This window comes from Populus trichocarpa, chromosome 4, assembly GCF_000002775.5.
Source record: "Populus trichocarpa isolate Nisqually-1 chromosome 4, P.trichocarpa_v4.1, whole genome shotgun sequence".
Classification (NCBI taxonomy): Eukaryota; Viridiplantae; Streptophyta; class Magnoliopsida; order Malpighiales; family Salicaceae; genus Populus; species Populus trichocarpa.
The window spans coordinates 24,013,068-24,030,757 of record NC_037288.2 but is presented as its reverse complement, the minus strand read 5'-3'; the positions used below and the strand labels follow the sequence as shown (position 1 = coordinate 24,030,757).

The 17,690-nt window shown below is 34.6% G+C and overlaps 3 protein-coding genes and 1 long non-coding RNA gene across 9 annotated transcripts; 2 read left to right on the top strand and 2 right to left on the bottom strand.

Moving 5' to 3' along the window:
- Positions 1–1,078: 1,078 nt before the first annotated feature.
- Positions 1,079–7,082, bottom strand: LOC18098428 (arabinosyltransferase XEG113). Its single transcript, XM_024599959.2, has 13 exons — positions 6,511–7,082; positions 5,670–5,954; positions 5,332–5,537; positions 5,109–5,214; positions 4,218–4,474; positions 3,954–4,089; positions 3,272–3,366; positions 3,122–3,175; positions 2,861–2,974; positions 2,439–2,537; positions 2,230–2,349; positions 1,704–1,790; positions 1,079–1,591 (listed from the first exon to the last, which is right to left on the bottom strand). Exons 1-13 carry the CDS (start codon positions 6,740–6,742, stop codon positions 1,424–1,426), a joined length of 1,959 nt encoding a protein of 652 aa, XP_024455727.1. The 5' UTR covers positions 6,743–7,082; the 3' UTR covers positions 1,079–1,423.
- On the top strand, positions 5,427–6,619 carry LOC127905232 (uncharacterized). Its single transcript, XR_008059050.1, has 2 exons — positions 5,427–5,567; positions 6,336–6,619. It is a non-coding gene; the product is annotated as an uncharacterized LOC127905232 (long non-coding RNA).
- A 507-nt stretch (positions 7,083–7,589) lies between the features above and the next one.
- Positions 7,590–9,405, top strand: LOC18098427 (pto-interacting protein 1). Its single transcript, XM_006385095.3, has 2 exons — positions 7,590–8,347; positions 8,636–9,405. The coding sequence occupies exons 1-2, from the start codon at positions 7,885–7,887 to the stop codon at positions 9,316–9,318; spliced, it is 1,146 nt and encodes a 381-aa protein (XP_006385157.3). The 5' UTR covers positions 7,590–7,884; the 3' UTR covers positions 9,319–9,405.
- Positions 9,406–9,526: 121 nt separating this feature from the next.
- On the bottom strand, positions 9,527–17,451 carry LOC18109187 ((-)-isopiperitenone reductase). Of its 6 annotated transcripts, none has more exons than XR_008059049.1 (6): positions 17,293–17,451; positions 16,942–17,185; positions 16,764–16,838; positions 16,456–16,638; positions 15,906–16,342; positions 9,527–9,599 (listed from the first exon to the last, which is right to left on the bottom strand). XR_008059049.1 is itself a non-coding variant. In XM_052452393.1 (6 exons), exons 1-6 carry the CDS (start codon positions 17,316–17,318, stop codon positions 9,656–9,658), a joined length of 912 nt encoding a protein of 303 aa, XP_052308353.1. In that variant the 5' UTR covers positions 17,319–17,451; the 3' UTR covers positions 9,527–9,655. The 6 variants fall into 6 exon arrangements, 5 of the variants coding, with proteins under 5 accessions (XP_052308353.1, XP_052308354.1, XP_006385156.1 ...); XM_052452393.1 differs by having other exon boundaries at positions 9,527–9,741; positions 16,045–16,342; XM_052452394.1 differs by lacking the exons at positions 15,906–16,342; positions 16,456–16,638; positions 16,764–16,838; positions 16,942–17,185 and adding exons at positions 10,149–10,331; positions 10,469–10,543; positions 10,651–10,894 and having other exon boundaries at positions 9,527–10,039; positions 17,293–17,447.
- Positions 17,452–17,690: the final 239 nt, after the last annotated feature.

Here is a 17,690-nt window from a genome sequence, read left to right as displayed (position 1 = left end):
TCTGAAGCAGTTATTTTCACCATAAGCTTAGGTTTTTTTTTTTTTTTTTTTTTGGAATGAGGATTGTTTTTGATGTTCGATGGTTATATTAATGTCTAATTTTTTTTAAAAAATAAAGATCAAATTTTGATGATATTAAAAAAAAATTAATTTTATAAATTATTTTAAATAAAATAAATATTAATTAAAGGAATATAAATCAAATTTACTAAATAAAAAAGTTGAAAGTGGATGATATTGAAAAGAATCAATTTCATAAATTATTTTAAATAAAACAAATATCAATTAAATAAATATGAATTAAATCTATAGATAAAAAATTGATAGATTATGAAATTGAAAAAAATATTTTGATTTTATAAATTATTTTAATTAAAAAAAATAGAGATAAGATTTGATAAATAAATAAAAAAGTTGAAAGAGAATAAAATTGATTTTTTTTAATTTCATAAATTATTTTAAATAAAAATAATAAAGATCAAATTTGATAAATAAAAAAAAATTAATGAAGAGGGATATGAAGAAAAATAAATAATAATAAAACATTAAGGATCAAATTGATATAAAAATTAAATTAAATTAAATTTTTAAAGATAAAATTGAAAGAAATATATATATATAATCAGAAAATATTTACAACAAGACCTTGCATCTCTTGTTCTTATTCGCAGGATGCAGTTCAACAGTAATTGTAAAGTCAGGGCAGCTGTGTCGGTTGTGCTTATATTTTTGGCTTCTATAATATTTACCATCCCTTCAGCCCTGCTCTATGAATGAAATCTTTTTTCTTCTTCCTAAGCACCGCACCCTCGGCAGCAAACTTGGATGAGTTAGGGTGCGAGTTCATGAATGAGAAAACTTGATCACTAACTCACACTGTGGACTCCCAAAGATTATCCCAGTTTTCGCCAATTGGATATGGGATTTGCACGCGGGCGCGCGTACACACACAGCTTCGAGATGCAAACCTTTTCTGCGGGTATCTAAAGTCCAGGAAAGATGCAAGCTACGATGGAGCCAGCTGCTATTTGACAATAGATTATGATATGCTCTTCGCAATAACCAAAGCGGTAACAAATTTGGCAATTTGGTTTCCTTATTATTATTATTATTATTAGCATGGTGAAAAATTAAGGTGATACATAACAAAAAAAAACCTTTAAATAATGTTACAAGATGAAGGGGAAAGGATACATCAGCTTCCTCTATTTCAAATATTAAACCCTCAAGAGTCTAACTACATTCCCAATCTACGAACAAGAACACAGCACCTCTTGGTGGATTGAAAAGGAACCGGAGCAGCTATGGGATACTCACTCTATTCTAACGTCACTTTCCTAAACCAGCATCCTACATTCCCTTTTAACTCTTGTCATCTTCTCTTTGCTCTGGGGGGGATTCTTCTGATAATGGCAGCCAGTCCTTACCAAGGTGGGTGGTCATCCTCTGCGGATTGTGGTGGCATCGGTTTCCAATTGGATTTCTCGTCCCAGTACATGTCATAGTATATATGTCCAGGATCGTGATTTTCAACACAGCACCATATACCAACATAACGTTTCATGCGATTCCTAAATTTCTCCTCTCTTCTCTGAGCATATATTCAAAATAGCATTAGCACATGAACAGCCAAGCATTGAAAGACTATACAAATACCTTCCACTGTATGCCAGAGGCAAAAAAAAAAGACAAGAAGAACTTGCCTTGTCAGTGAAGCCAACAAAAGCATCTTGCATTGAAGAGAATTGAATGACTTTGACATCCTTGAATGATGAGAATGTGGTCTTGAACTACATGGTGAAAGAAAAATTCAATTACCCATGATAAAGAACAGCAGACAAGCTGTTGTATAAACTGAACTGAAGAATTAAAATAAACAAATGTTAAAAACTCAATAAAACAAAATTAACCAACATACAAATCTGAAGTGTCATCAAGAAAGTGAAAATGTACACTTTCCCTCTTTTTGAAAGGATTTGCAAGTCTATTTTTGATTGATAGTTTTTTTTTTTTTTTTTTTTAATTTGTGAAGGATATCGAACACAATACCGGTCATGTCTAGAACCATTTTTTAAGGATCATAAACAAAAAGAGAAAACAAAAGCCACCAAAGTTCCTTATAATAGGTTAAGCAAAAATGACATATGACGCTAGATTGAAAGAACTTTAAATATTGGAACTCTATAGTATTTGATAATAGATACAAGCTTTTGTAATAATTCCAATTACCATGTCTTCATTGCTGCGTTTTGGAAATCTGAGTATTCCTGGCCGACTTGTCTTGTTTGACGCACCACAATCTTCAGCTCCTTCTTGACAAAGCTGAACATCAAGCCACGACTCTTTCACCTGCAAGCATCCAAAAGACTAATTAATCCTCAAAGTTCTAAATAATGAAAAAGTGAGCCTTTCATGTGAATTCCATGATGTTTGCTTACATGTCTAGGCAATAATGGATTATCCAAAAAAGAGTACTCTCTGAAATTGATTGCAGGGCCAAACTCCTCCTCTGGCTGCTCTTTCAACATGTTATTCACCTTCAGGTCAGTGCACAAAACATTCCTCAGTTTCACAACATATGGATTCCAAAGTAAAATACCAGAGAAGGTTATATGAGGTGAGGTCCCTTCATCCTTGCCACAGAAATGACAACACAAATGGAAACCCTTGGGAGTTACTTGCTGATGGAAAATTCTTTGGTAAAATGGAACGTAAGAGGATTTTCTTTGATTTTTACCACAGAAAAGTGTCATTTTACATAATAAAGACACCAACGCTCTTTACAAACACAGTTTGCTAAAACTCTGAAGTAAACCACAAATCAGAGTCACTAGAATTTTCTTCAGAATATCATAAATACCTCAAATACGTGATCCAAAGGGCATAGAAAAGGTTGCCTGGTCATAGATCCAATCAGAACTCCAGGATGGGCAAACCATAGTCTATCCAGCCTGCACCAAAGTGGAGGCATGACCTGAAATTTACATATAAAAGAACAGAAAAGAGATCAAGATATAGACTACTCAAGGATTTACAAATACAACAATGATGGTCAAATATAAACAAAAAAACTGCCACAAAATAAGAGGATGGAAATGTCCAGGGTTGGTATTATTCTCACCAGCGCACGTTTTAACAACGAAGCAATTGCCAGTGCTGTCCTTATTTGTTTTATCTGAACAAAGTTATAAAAAGTTGAATTGTGAGATTCAACAATGTGGTTTCCAGGGAAGTGGCAGAAGTTAGTGGTACTAGATCAATACATGCATACTTGGTAATTAATCAGAGAAAAGTGTGTTTCAAGGTTATGGTCCCCATCCAGCAACATACTCTTTGGAATAGACGGCTTGAATGAAACGAAACCTCCTGCACATGGGTTCCCAAGAGACGTTAGACAGTGGCAATTTTTGTTAAGATAGGATAAACTCCAAAGTACTAACTAAGAGCACGTCCAGCAATTAGCACCCTGTTAGGGTTTTTGTGTAAAGAGAGATTTGAGACAACATGATACACTCCAGCTTACATATACGTCTAAACTCATAAATATGAAAATTACAAATAGGCCCTGTTAATATACTCTCAACATATTCCACTTGTTTCTTTGATGATTCACATTGCTCCATTTGTTAAAATAAAGCAAAATATGAAAAATACTTGCAGAAGCTATGAGGTTGGAAGCACCTAACAAGAATAAGATTCAACCATTAACAGAAAGTTGGCTCTGTATCACATACATTGATATGTAGAATTTGTTGTATCTATTATAGTTAGAAAGTAGAGGCCTGTCAGTTTGGATTGAACTTCAAATGCAGAATTAAGTTGGCATGTTTCATGGACACTTAGTTTCTACATGGTCATGATGAGATCAAATACAAAAGGCAATTGTTATTGTTTTCAATAAGGTGTTCAAGTACATAGAACTTTCAGAAATCATCAATCTAATACTAGATTACCTGGTGCATCATAGTATTCCGGTGGATCATAAAAAACCATGGCTTCCCGCAATCGATGCCTCTTCCCTTCAGTACCGGCATACTGGAATGTGGTATGCACTGCATAAGGTTCCAGTCTAAGTTGTTGATACATGGCCTGCAAATACATTATCAAGGCTCAGGTTATGCTTGATACTCATCATATGACATCCAGTCAGTTAAAAGAACACAGTTAAAATTGACAGGCATGTTAAAATTAGTGTTAAAACTACAAATTAATCCTACCTGGACAAAATAAGTATGTCCACTGCAAAATATACTTGCTGGTAAAACTCCAAGTTTGAGATTTCCATCAAAAGCATATGCAAGTCCACTGTCTCCATCAACAGACGGCCCCAACTGCTTGCGTACAATATCATTGAATCCATTCTGATCCCATATCTTATCGTCAGCTAGAAGCATATCTTTCCATTCTCTCGCCAATTTTTTTGCAGACTCTGTTGGTCGCCAGTGGAAAATTCCTATATTATAGGCAGCACCAACTGTTGAATGTGAAGAAAAAAAATCTTTTCAGTAGGGTTGTAATAGTAAAGAAAACATGAAAAATACAAAAAGATTTAACACAGCGCATGAAAATAAGCGGAAAAAATAGCTTTTTATTGGTTCTTCTAAAACATGTAGCATCCCTCTAGTCCAAGCGATATTATCTTGGTGATATAAGCACTACAAGAGAGGGGATGCATCTGGGAAGTCAATTCTTGCTATTAACCAAAACACAGGCAAACACCTCTTAGTTCCCAGTCTCAAATAAGAAATGGAAAATGCATTGGTGAAAGCCACCCTACGATGGTGATGGTGACAAAGGTTTCAAAGAGATAGGATATGTTGCAAAACCAGTTACTATTAACTGAAAAAAGGCAAAGTCCATTCGGAGTGCCCAACCAAGCTCAGAAAGGGTAGTCAGAATTTCAGTCAACAAAACATTGTGCTGACAAGCATTTGACATGCCAAATAATAAAACTGAAAAAAGAAGAAGTTTATATACTATACGACGAGGATTAAGATTCTGTTTGTAGTTTGGTGCAGAAATAGAAAGGGGGTATCAGTAATCATCAAGTATAACAAAGGTTAAGGAAAATGACATGAAAAACACATCTTGTTTCTGATAGTCTTCACCTTGTTGCCATAGGTCCAAGCTGTCATCAACGACTGTGGGTACAACTTGATCACTTGAAGTCAAAACATCTGCTTCAGGATAACGTGCAAGATATGGAAGCGGGTCCTATTCCAGTAATGCAGCAAATACAATAAAACAATCTATCTTCAGATGCTACTAATAGAAGAAAAATGATGCACCAAAACAGCTACATCCATCCCAAAAAAACTCATGTAACAGTACCTTCAACCAGACCATGTCTGTGTCACACATCAATAGCTCAACACCATAAGGGAGGATTGCATCTATCAAAATAACCTTTTCTCTTCCCATCTTATGAAAGGTTGGCGAGCCCCACCCAACATCTGCGGTGCTCATGTGGCTTCCCATGTCAAAAACTGGAATACCTTTCCAGTACAAAGCCTCCAACAGCTTGGTGTCCATAGCACCTATTAATAGGGAAAAAAAGAAGATCCAAGGTAAAAATATCATTTTTTTTATTTTAAAAAAACTTAACTCTGGACTTTAATAAAGGTAGAAAAACTGAGAAAAACTAAAAATGGTCTGATAGCAATACGTACCAACAAGAAGATTGGAAAGGCCCAAATCAGTCAAGTGTTTAACCCAGGAAAGGATAAAATCCATGAAAGCATAGTTACCAAAGGTGACTATAATAACATTATCTTTCACCCTTTGCTGAACCAGTTGTTTTGTGAGTCTAAAGGTCTTTAAGGGCGGGAATTTGGTACCGTGTGGGGGAGGTTCCCAAATTGGTTTTATCTGCATGGTTTGAGGGTTGGATGTCGGTGGCGATGAACCCGCAGCTAATGTTGTTGGTTTGGAAAAATTGGAAGATTGATCCACATCTGAAAAAAAAACAAATAAAATGGTTGAGATAAGTAGATTATGCATAGGAAATAAAAAATGGGAATTAAATAACTGAGAATGAAAAAATCGATTTTTACAATTAATAATAAATCTTTGATGTTAAAATGATTGATATTGTTGGAGAATAGAAAATGGAAACTAATTTGTATTATGTTAGGGTTTATGGATGTAATAGTATTTGATACACACTCTGATGTTTATAGTGTAATCAATCAATCTACTGGTAGTAGCAGAAGCAAAAGAAAGGAAGATGCTTTCACAGTATTATACATTCATTCATTCAGTGGATTTTGCCTTTGCCTTTGAATTTGAAATTGAAACAAAACTAACTACTATTCATTCATTCCATTTATTCATAGGATGGCTCAACGATGAGAAAGTCAACGTTGGCTGGCTAGGTTCATCATGCAATTGCAATTGCAATTCAGAGAAAAGGGAAAGAAAATTATACAATTACTTAATTCGATTTGATTTGCAGTGACAGAAGAAATAGAAAGAGAGAGTGTTTTTAAGTAGGAAGAAGAGATGGCTTACGACGAGTATTATCAATACTTGTAGGAATGGGAGGAGAGGAGAGCCAGGAAGTGGAGGAGGAGGATGAATTGGCGGAGTAGACGGCGGATAAAACATACAAGGAAGAGAAGACGATTCCGAGGAAGACAGTGGCGTAGATCGCGACGAAGAGAGGCTTGGAGTTGGCGATTTCCTGGTACGCATTCCTCCATGTGGAAGATGCTCCTCCGCCCCCGCCCCCACCTCCCACCATTTCTTCTTCTTCTTCTTCTTATCACTCCAACTTGAATATTTTTTTTTGCTTCAATCAAACTCACTCACGCCATTACTAATTTTGATTGATTCAATTTCAATATCTAAATAAATCCAAACCCAACCAAATCCAGGCTAGACTCAGACCATTAGTTTTATTTATTTATTAATACTAATATTTATTGTATTGGAGATTTTTTCTCTCTCTCTCTCTCTCTTTTTTTATATTGCAGTTTGTGCTTGCTTAGTGGCTTCCTTCACCTGCCCTCCCCCCTCCATCCCTCCCTGTAGACTATAGTGTGTGTCCTGTCCGGCAGCCGCGGTCAACTCGCCACGCTCCCTCTCTTTTACTTTTGTCTTTTTTCTCTTTTCTATATATATTTAATGTTTTTTAATTGATTTTTCATTAATTGATTTAATAATTGGTAGGTAATGAATAAAAGTGCATGCATAATTATTATAAACTCTCAACAATTTTATATTGTTTCTTATAAACATAGTTAAGAAATTAAAACAATATTCTTTATAGTTTATATTCTAAAAATTACAATAAATAATAGTGAAGTGGTCACCTAAATAGGGAATCTTTCTGCAATTAAACAAGGGAATCTTCCATTTAATTCTACTTATATCCATAATACAGGCACTTAATGGCATCTTTCATGCCAGTCCAGCGTATTGTTCAAGCCCACGTCCACGCATTTCCAGCTTAAATATTAATCTCCAAATTAATTAATACTCCTATAATAATATTTTTTATCCAATAATAAAAGTGTTTTTAACTAGTTTTCACATTAATTAATTTATATTAAATTCATGCCCGGTTTTAAAAACATATATATATATATATATATATATATATAAATAGATTTAATTAAGACCCTTGTGTAGCTATCACTCATAGGACACTTCCAACGCCAAGTGCTCAAATGTTCCAAAGCTCTGAATCTTTACATCTTTCTTGATCACCTACATACTCACGGCTTGATGTGTAAAAGGGCATTGATTAATTACAACATTCAGCTCGATCTTAATTGCCATGAAAAACAAGATATCATGATTCTGAGCTAGGCATTAGCTTAGCAAATTAATACCTAGCAATAGCAAGAACAAGAAGGTAATTAAATCCACCAAACTGATATCATGTGGCTCTTTGGATTCTCCACCAAACATCCAAGAAATATGTGGATAATTGGAGCCATATCCCTAGTAATCCTTGTAATCACAGCCTTGAGGAGATATTTCATGCACCTTGATCATAAGAAAACAAGTGATGATGGTGATCATCGCTGCAGCACTGCTGTCCAAGTTACAGGAAGAGTAGTAGAGCAAGAAGCAGTGGTTACCAAGTGGTGCCCTGGTGTCATACGGACTTACGCACTCGAGGAGTTGAAGATGGCAACAAGGGATTTTCGAATTCGGATAGGGGTTGGAGCTACTTCTTTTGTTTATCTTGCAGATCTTGGGGATGGACGATTCGGGGCGGTGAAGAGAGTGATGGAGGATAGAGGTGGGAGCAAGAAGATATTCTTGGATGAAGTCTCAGTCTTGTTACGGATTTCTCATCCAAATTTAGCCAGGTTGATGGGTTTCTGCTTGGAAAAAGGTATGCCAAATCTCCTTAATTTTATATATTCTTCTTCAACCTTTCATCACTTCAGTTTATTAATCACGTATATGCATGCCAGTTGATTATTCTTGGAAAAACGTTGGTTTGATGAAGCCTAGGGTTCTTATAGGTCCCGCAAGTGTGTCACTATATGGGTTAGACAACAACTTACAGATTTAGCCCAACTCTCCCAAGGATCATTTTACATCCCAAGATTAAGAGGCAAACAAATGTTCCAAATCCAAAAACTAGGCAAACTAACACTAATTTAATGGGTCTCTGCAGGAGAACAACTTCTTCTACTAGAGTATGTCCCAAACAAGACTCTCTTTGACAGGATCCATACTTACCATGGCCAATCCTCGGGTATTCTTTCATGGTCCAGCCGCTTAAGCATTGCACTTGACATTGCTCGAGCGCTCGATTACCTCCACTCGCGAGCTGATCCAACCATCATTCACAGGGATGTCAAGTCCTCTAACATCCTCTTAGTTGACGATGATCACGCCAAGTTAGCCGACTTTGGGCTATGCAAGTTAGGCTATGACAGACCAGACTCAGAAACTAGCACCACTCCTAGTACTTCTCCAACTAGCATCAAGGGCTCTTTTGGTTACATTGACATCAACTACCTCAATACAGGCCTTGCAACACCCAAGATTGATGTTTATAGCTACGGGGTGCTACTACTTGAGCTCATCACAGGCCTCAAATCAATACAAGGTTCTGTGACGCTTGCTGAATGGACCGAGGAGTGGAGGAAGAGTGATGATGTAGAAGTTTGGGCTAATCTACTGGATCCAAAACTTAACGGGAATGCGAATTTGGAGCAGTTAAGTGTATTGATCCATGTAGCCAATTTTTCTCTACTAGAGAATTCCGAAGGGAGACCAGAAATGGGGGAGATTGTCGATAGAATTCGAAGTTGTATGGAACCTCAACCCAATCCCCACTTGTTGTCAGTATAAAACCTTACATGCACATACTCTGCTTTGGTTCACTGCATTGATTGTAATCTCTTAGCTATATATAATTATCAGGCATTCGAAAGGAAAGGTTTATATACTTATCCAGTTACGTATTTTTCATGTACTAGGATTGGTATCTATACACACTTGCAAATTCCAACTGAAATGGGCATTCAGGTGAAATCGTTGCTTAAATACAATCCAAAACAGAGAAGAAGAAATGATTTATAGAGAAATATCTAATTGATTCTTTTACATGTCAGTGATGGCCCGTCCCCCACCTTTATTCTCTTAGCTAGTACATAACATGCATACACTGCAAGTACATTGGTTTATATCATTCAAAAGTCGACATTTCTGTCTGAAAAAAGAAGCAGCCAGAAGGGCGCTGATGATCAGGCATCAGAGCCAGCATAACAGGACCTCGTGCACCTTCTTCAGTAGTTACGCTTCCATTGTTACAATTAAGGTCCGTGCAAGTAAAACCAGGACAAACTGCATTGATTGCGATTTTGGGGTACTTCTTTGCCAAAATCCTTGTGTAGGCATTTTGAGCAGCCTTGGACACAGTATAAGCTGAAAAAAGGGTAGGCCAACGTTTGGTTTCCACTAAATCATTCTTAAAATCCTCCAGGAACTCTTCCACCAGCTCCTCAACTTTTTCTTCTGTGAGGCCATCAACATCACCTAGCATCTTTTTGGTTTTTTCATTAGGAAAAAACTGCAGGAGAAACAAAATTTGATGATGAACTTTTCCATATATATATGAATGTATGCTAATTAAACTTTATCTATTGCCTGAAAGAGATGGATATATATGGCGTGTTTACCTTTAGCTTCCCAAAGGAGGAGGAGACATTGACTATTCTTGCAGAATTGGATCGTTCAAGGATAGGAATTAATGCTTCAGTTAGGTGCTTGATTCCATAATAATTTGTTCTCAGGCAACTAATTGACATTTCATAAGTTTGCTTCATAAGTTTTCTTTGTGATGCAGCATTTACACCTATAATCTGATCAATAATCCAATACAGCAAAACGTTAGAGATTGAAAACATGTATACTTGTATTTTTTTTCCAAGTTCAGAATTCCATTACCATCATTCTCAACGAAATTTATAAGAAGATAGTATTACTTTGAGAGACTTACATCTTCAACACCAAATCTTAACTTCTTCCAGTCATCTTCTTTAATTTCTGTTCCAGTAATGCCTGCATTGTTCACCTGTTGCGGTTTCCTAAACATGTTAGAATTTGTAGACAAGTGCCAGCTGGAACAATATAAATTTATCAAGAAGTAAAGAACTCCTTGGAAGCAATTGATAACATTACCAATATATCAAGCCTTCCGAATTGGTTTCTGATGAAATTGGCGAAGGAAGCAATACTGAGATCGTCCACCACATCAAGTTGATGAAAAACTACATCAGAAAAACCTGAAACTTTGAGGCTCTTGACAGCTTCAAGACCCCTCTCCTCATCTCTAGCTGTTAAAACCACCAACACCCCTTTAGATGCCAACTGCCTGCAAATCTCTAAACCAATCCCTTTATTTGCACCCGTAACGACTGCAATCCTGAAATTTCATATAAAAACAAGAAAAGTATTAGAATATGAAGTTTGTGAGTATATTTTTCGAGTCAACACATGTTGCAGAGGAGAGGTTTCGTAATAAATAAGTGCCTTTTGGTTGGAATTACTTCTGCCATTGTTGGCGAGAGCTTCAGATTGTGTGATGCTACCGAGATAATTGTTGGGACAATATTTTATAGATATCCATAATAGCTAAGAAGATGACAAGTAATAAGAGAGAAGTCACGTATGCTATGACGACTTTTGGTTCCCACGTATGCGGTGACCTCCAAATAGCCAAAAAGTCCCAAATGTTCACTCACGCAGGCTTGTTCCATGTAGACAGGAGCGGAGCTAGTATTATTTATTAGGAGGGGTTAAAATTAATATAATAAGATATAATATTTGTTTTAATTTATTATACATGAGTTGTGAAACAAAACCTACATAATTTAGTTTTATTCAAATAACTTACTACAAACATATAATGACATTTGTATAAGGTAAAAAGTTTGGAGCAATACTAAATTAAATCAAAGCAATGAAGTTAATTTCATCTTCATAATGTATCCATCATTTTAATGTTGTTGGTTTTTATACCTATCAAATATAAACATACAAAGTATATAAGAAACATTAGCTAAAACGAAACATTATTTATGTTTGATAAACTTTGAAATAAAGCAAAAAATAATAAAGAATGATTCTTACACATTTATTTTAATTGTGCTCGTCGTTCTTTCATAGAATAGAAATTATCGATTATCATATCAATTGTGAATCTTTCAGCAATTTCTTTTTCTATATAGACAATCAAATAATTTGCAAGAAAATCATCCTTCATCCGATTGTGAAGTCTTATTTTAACAATCTTCATCGCTGAAAAAGCTCGTTCAGTAGGCTGTACTGAGTTATCAATATTTTTTTTTTCAAAAAAAAATCAATTCTTCTTATTTTGTTCATGGTTCAACCTAAAATCAAAACATATATCATAAGAAAAAATTGATAGTTTTGGTGGCTTTGCTAAAAACAAAACATAAAAAAAATCCAAGCATAATCAAAACAAACCAATAAAATATATCTAATTAATTAGAAAAAAATCACTATAACAAGAATTCAAATTTGTTTTTTTGTAGAACTAGCAGACCTGAGAAAAAGAAGAAGCAAAAATGGTAGAATTATATAAAAAAATCTTATCAAATTATTAACAAACATCTCAAAACAAAACAAAAATATATTTTAAATTGAAGTTACCTTGTTTTGTTTGATGAAAGATAAATTAATTAGTAGCTCTACTTCAATCTTTTTGTAGAATAATTTTGCTCGTGATTTATGTTTTTATTTATGTTTTTAATCGGCGACATGGTTTATATTAAAGTAAATTGATGGCTCTGTTTTTTATTTCACAAAGTAATGCATTTATATTTTTTTCTTTTCCATGTGGGTCGAGTAAATTCAAAGAAAATCAAAAATAAAATCACACTTAATTTAAGAGGCTCACCTCTTTAAAATAAAAAAATATAACACTTCTTTATTATTTAATTACCTAATTACCCAATATATATATATATATATGTTGAGGGGGGGCCCGAGCCCCTGCTTGCCCCCCTTGCTTCCGCCCCTGGATGTAGATATTTGTCAGTAATACTTCAAAAATTACTGTTGAAAATAAAAAGATGACATAAAAAAAAAATTTGTTGTTATTATGGAAGGAATTACCAATAAAATATACTTGTTGCTGATACATGTTAGTGAATTCATTGATAATATTTAAGTTATAACATGATAAATAACCCCCCTCTCCCCCTTTTTATTTCTTTTTCTTCTTCTTCTTCTACAAAAAAACAGCATACATCACCCCTCATATTTTGTCACAAATTAAGCTCTCATCATCACAAATTCAGTCACTCCAACACTTAGTTTATTAGCATTCATGTTCTAATTTTTTTTTTTAAGATTCACCACATCAAGTAAGAAAGACTATCCATTTTTAATCTTTTTTTAAAATGTTATTTTCTTGGTATTTTTATGTAGTATATACAGTTTGTTTTTTTGTGTTTACTTGTTTTATAGATTCTTTCCATAGAAATTTATTTTAAAATTCGCCACATCAAATAAATAAAACTTCAATATTCTTATAGATAGATCCCTGATTCGTCCAATTAAACCTCCTAAAAAATCAATTAAGTCCTCATACTTTAATTTTTTCCAATTAACACCCAAATTGACTCCAAAAACTGATTTTCCTTGCAATCAAGTCCTCCATAAGATTAATTAAGCCTTTCAAAATTCTTTTTGATTCCTTATCTATCCAAATTTGATTTCTTTACCTCAAATAAAAATATTTTCACCAATGAAACCCTTTGTTAATCTGAATTGAGTTGCCAATTTTGTCAATCTTATATATTTTTATCCTCCAACTTTTTCACTTGTTATTTTGATCCTTCACCATCAACTTGGACAATCTTCTAAACTTTCTTCTTGTATATCCTCTTGTGTTTTGGATTTTCTTTTTCTATTTTTTTCTTTTCTTGATTTTTTTATAAGGTCAAAAGTGGGTAACAACATAAACTACCAGGCTAGGTATCTAGTTTTATGAGGAAATGTGTTAGAGGTTTAAAGGAGCCTTATCAAATGTTGGACCATATACTCCAATACTAGTTGAATATTAGTATGGATTTTATGTTGGGCTTAGCTCGTAACTAATGAACCATGAATTTTATTTTTATTATTGTGGATAAAATCTCAAAGATGGCCCATTTTATAGTTTGTTGGAAGACCATGAATGTGTCCCAAATAGCCCACCTTTCCTTCAATGGGGTGGTTTGTTTACATGACATTCCTAGGTCTATCATTTCAGATAGAGATGTGAAGTTTATAAGTAACTTTTGGAAGATCTTCTGAGGAAAGATTAAGAACTCAACTAAACTTTAGTGGTATATATCATCCTCATTTAGATGGGCAAACTATGCTGGTTAACCATAGCCTCGACAACTTAATGTGGAGTTTAGTGGGAGGCAAGCCAAAACAGTTAGATATGACATTGCCACAAGCAAAATTTACTTATAATATGTCTCAAAATAATACTATCCAATTAAATTCATTTGAGATTGTCTATGAAAAAAACCCTTCAAGAGTATTGAAATTGATGCATGTTCCTTATATCGAATGACTAAGCATCCAAGCTAACAATATAACAGATTACTTTTATGGTATTCAAGAGCAAGTCAAGAAGATAATCACTGACATCAATGCCAAGTATAAGGCCATGACTAATACTCATCATATGAGAGTAATGTTTGAAGTTAGTGATTTATATAGTAGTACTTACTCGTGACAGGGTTCTAGTGGGCGAGTACAACAAGCTGACATAAATGAAGGTAGGACCTTGTAAGGTGTTGTAAAAGATAAATACTTATAGACATTCCCTTCCTATCTATCTGAAAACTTTTGATGTTTTTAATGTTCAACACTCGACATCTTATTTAGAGGAAGAACAAAATTTAAGGATGAGCTCTCTCTATCCTGGGAAGAATGATGCAGTCGGGCTTGTAAAAGCTGAATATTCTTAGCATTTAGATGTGGATTTGACATAACTAGATGGAGATTTGAACTAGAAAGACTATTTGAATAGCCTAACATATACTTATATATGGACTATTGGGACCATTTAAGGACCAAAAGGAGGTATAGTAGCACTAAAGTAGGTTAGCAGCTTAAAACTATAATAACAAAGATATCCAACTTTTAGATCAAACTAAAAAAGTTTCAGGTAAATCTACAAAAAAAAGATCCCATTGAAAGCCACTCTGTCTGTTATTGGACCATTAGATCTCTCAAAATTAGATCTAGAAGTTATTATTGAGGCTAATTTTGTTATTTTTCCTATGATTTTTTGGATTTATTATTTGTATTTGGATTTTATTTTAATCTCCTTTAAGTTGTTTTCTAGTAGTAGAGGTAAAGACTTATAATTTGTTTAAAGGTCTTGTAAACCTCTTTAGAATATAACCACTATATACTTATTTAAAAAATAAAATAAAATAATGAATTTATGTTTCATATCTATAATTGTTTTTACTAATTAGAATTTATGTATTTTCTGTGTTATTATTGTACAATTACCTTTTGCCTATATCACGTGGTGGGGAGTATTTTTAGAAATATAGAGTTGTGAAGATAAAGAACACTTCCAAAACGGCAAGTTCCAACTGAGATCGATGAGCATTCAGGTGATATTATCGTTGCTCCAGAATAGAGAAGAAATAATTGTTTCTTTGACATGTCAGTGATGGCCAGTACTCAATTGAAACTTGAAGCATCCATCCATCAACTTTATGCGGCGAAATATCCCATCTTTAATTAGAAATTCAGCGTGGAGATATAGAATATGAATAGCTCTCCCTTAATTTCAACCTTTATTCTCTTAGTGCATTATATCATTCAATATACTAAACAAAATTTCAGCTCTTTTGACTAAGAATAGCTCTCCAACATAAAAATATTGTTTTAGCTCTTCAAAGTATCTCGCCCTTAATTTCTTTGTCCTTTTATTTTCACTTTCCTTTTGGCTCTTCCCATGAGATTTCCTACACAGCCTTTGAAACAATATAAGCTGAAAAAGGGTAGGCCTATGTTTGGTTTCCACTAAATCATTCTTGACAATATCCTCCACAACTCTTCCACCAGCTCCTCAACCTTTTCTTCTGTGAGGCCATCAGCATCACCTAGCTCCTTTTGGCTTTTTTCGAGGAATAAACTGCAGGAGAAAACAAATTTTGATAATTCCTTGTTGAAATATTGAGTTGTCAAGATAAGAACGCTTCCAAAACAGCAAATTCCAACTGAAATGGGCATTCAAGTGATAGGTTAATTGCTTAAATACAATCCAGAAGAAAATTAAAATTATTAAAAGAGAAATAACTGCATCTTTTATATACCAGTACTCAATTAAAACTCGAAGCATACATCAACTTTGTGTGGTGAAGATATAGGATAATAATAGCTCTCCCCGCCTTTATTCTCTTAGTACATAACATGCATACACTGCAAGTACATTTGTTGATATCATTCAAAAAGTTGACATTTCTGTCTGAAAAAAGAAGCAGCCAGAAGGGCGCTGATGATCAGGCATCAAAGCCAACATAACAGGACCTCGTGCAGCTTCTTCAACAGTGAAAATCCCAGTGCTATCATTGATGTCTGTGCTAGTATAACCTGGACAGACTGCGTTGGTTGCAATTTTGGGGTACTTCTTTGCCAACATCCTTGTGTAGGCATTAAGAGCAGCCTTGGACACTATATAAGCTGAAAAAAGGGGAGGCCAATGTTTCGTTTCCACTAAATCATTCTTAACATCCTCCAGGAAATCTTCCACCAGCTTCTCAACCTTTTCTTCTGTCAGGCCATCAACATCACCTAGCTCCTTTTTGGCTTTTTCATTAGGAATAAACTGCAGGAGAAACAAATTTTGGTAGTGAACTTTTCCATATATATGTATGCTGATTGGAATATGATAATGAAACTATATCTACTGCCTGAAAGAGATGGATATGGCGTGTTTACCTTAAGCTTCCCCAGGGTGGAGGAGACATTGACTATTCTTGCAGAACTGGATTGCTCAAGGATAGGAATTAACGCTTCAGTTAGGTGCTTGGTTCCGTAATAATTAGTTCTCAGGCAACTGACTGTTATTTCATAAGTTTGGTTCACAAATTTTTTTTGTGATACAGCATTTGGACCGGTAATCTGATCAATACTCCAATACAGCAAAACGTTAGAAAATGAAAACATATACTTGTCTTTTTTTTATTTCTTTAATTATAATCGTTTTCAACGACATTTATAAGATCATATCACTTTGAGAGACTTACATCTTCGACACTATATCTAAAGTTCTTCCTGGCTTCTGCTTTAACTCCGCTTCCAAGAACGCCTGCATTGTTCACCTGTTGCGGTTGCCTAAACATATTAGAATCTGTAGACAAGTGCCAGTCACAATATACATTTATCAAGACGAAAGAACTCTTTGGAAGGAAATGAGTGTATTACTAATATATCAAGCCTTCCGAATTGGTTTCTGATGAAATTGGCCATGGAAGCAATACTGAGATCGTCCACCACATCAAGTTGATGAAAAACTACATCAGAAAAACCTGAAACTTTGAGGCTCTTGACAGCTTCAAGACCCCTCTCCTCATCTCTAGCTGTTAAAACCACCAAAACCCCTTTAGATGCCAACTGCCTGCAAATCTCTAAACCAATACCTTTATTTGCACCCGTAACGACTGCAATCCTGAAATTTCATATAAAAACAAGAAAAGTATTAGAATATGAAGTTTGTGAGTATATTTTTCGAGTCAACACATGTTGCAGAGGAGAGGTTTCGTAATAAATAAGTGCCTTTTGGTTGGAATTACTTCTGCCATTGTTTTTGAGAGCTTCAGATTGTGTGATGCTACCGAGATAATTGTTGGGACAACTTATAGATATCCATAACAGTTAAGAAGATGACAAGTACTAAGAGAAAGAGGTCACGTATGCTATGACCACTTTTGGTTCGCACGTATGTGGTGACCTCAAAACGCACAAAAAGTCCCAAAAGTCACAAAAAGTATGATAATAGTACTCGATATGATTATAGATACAATGAGAATGAATCAGGGTGATGCAGGTAAATTTTCAATTGCAGATGAAGAACCAAATGCAAACACAACCAGGTTTTTTGATCTTTTAAAAGATTATGACAAATCATTATAGGATAAATGCACAAATCACAATAAATTATCAACTTTTACACA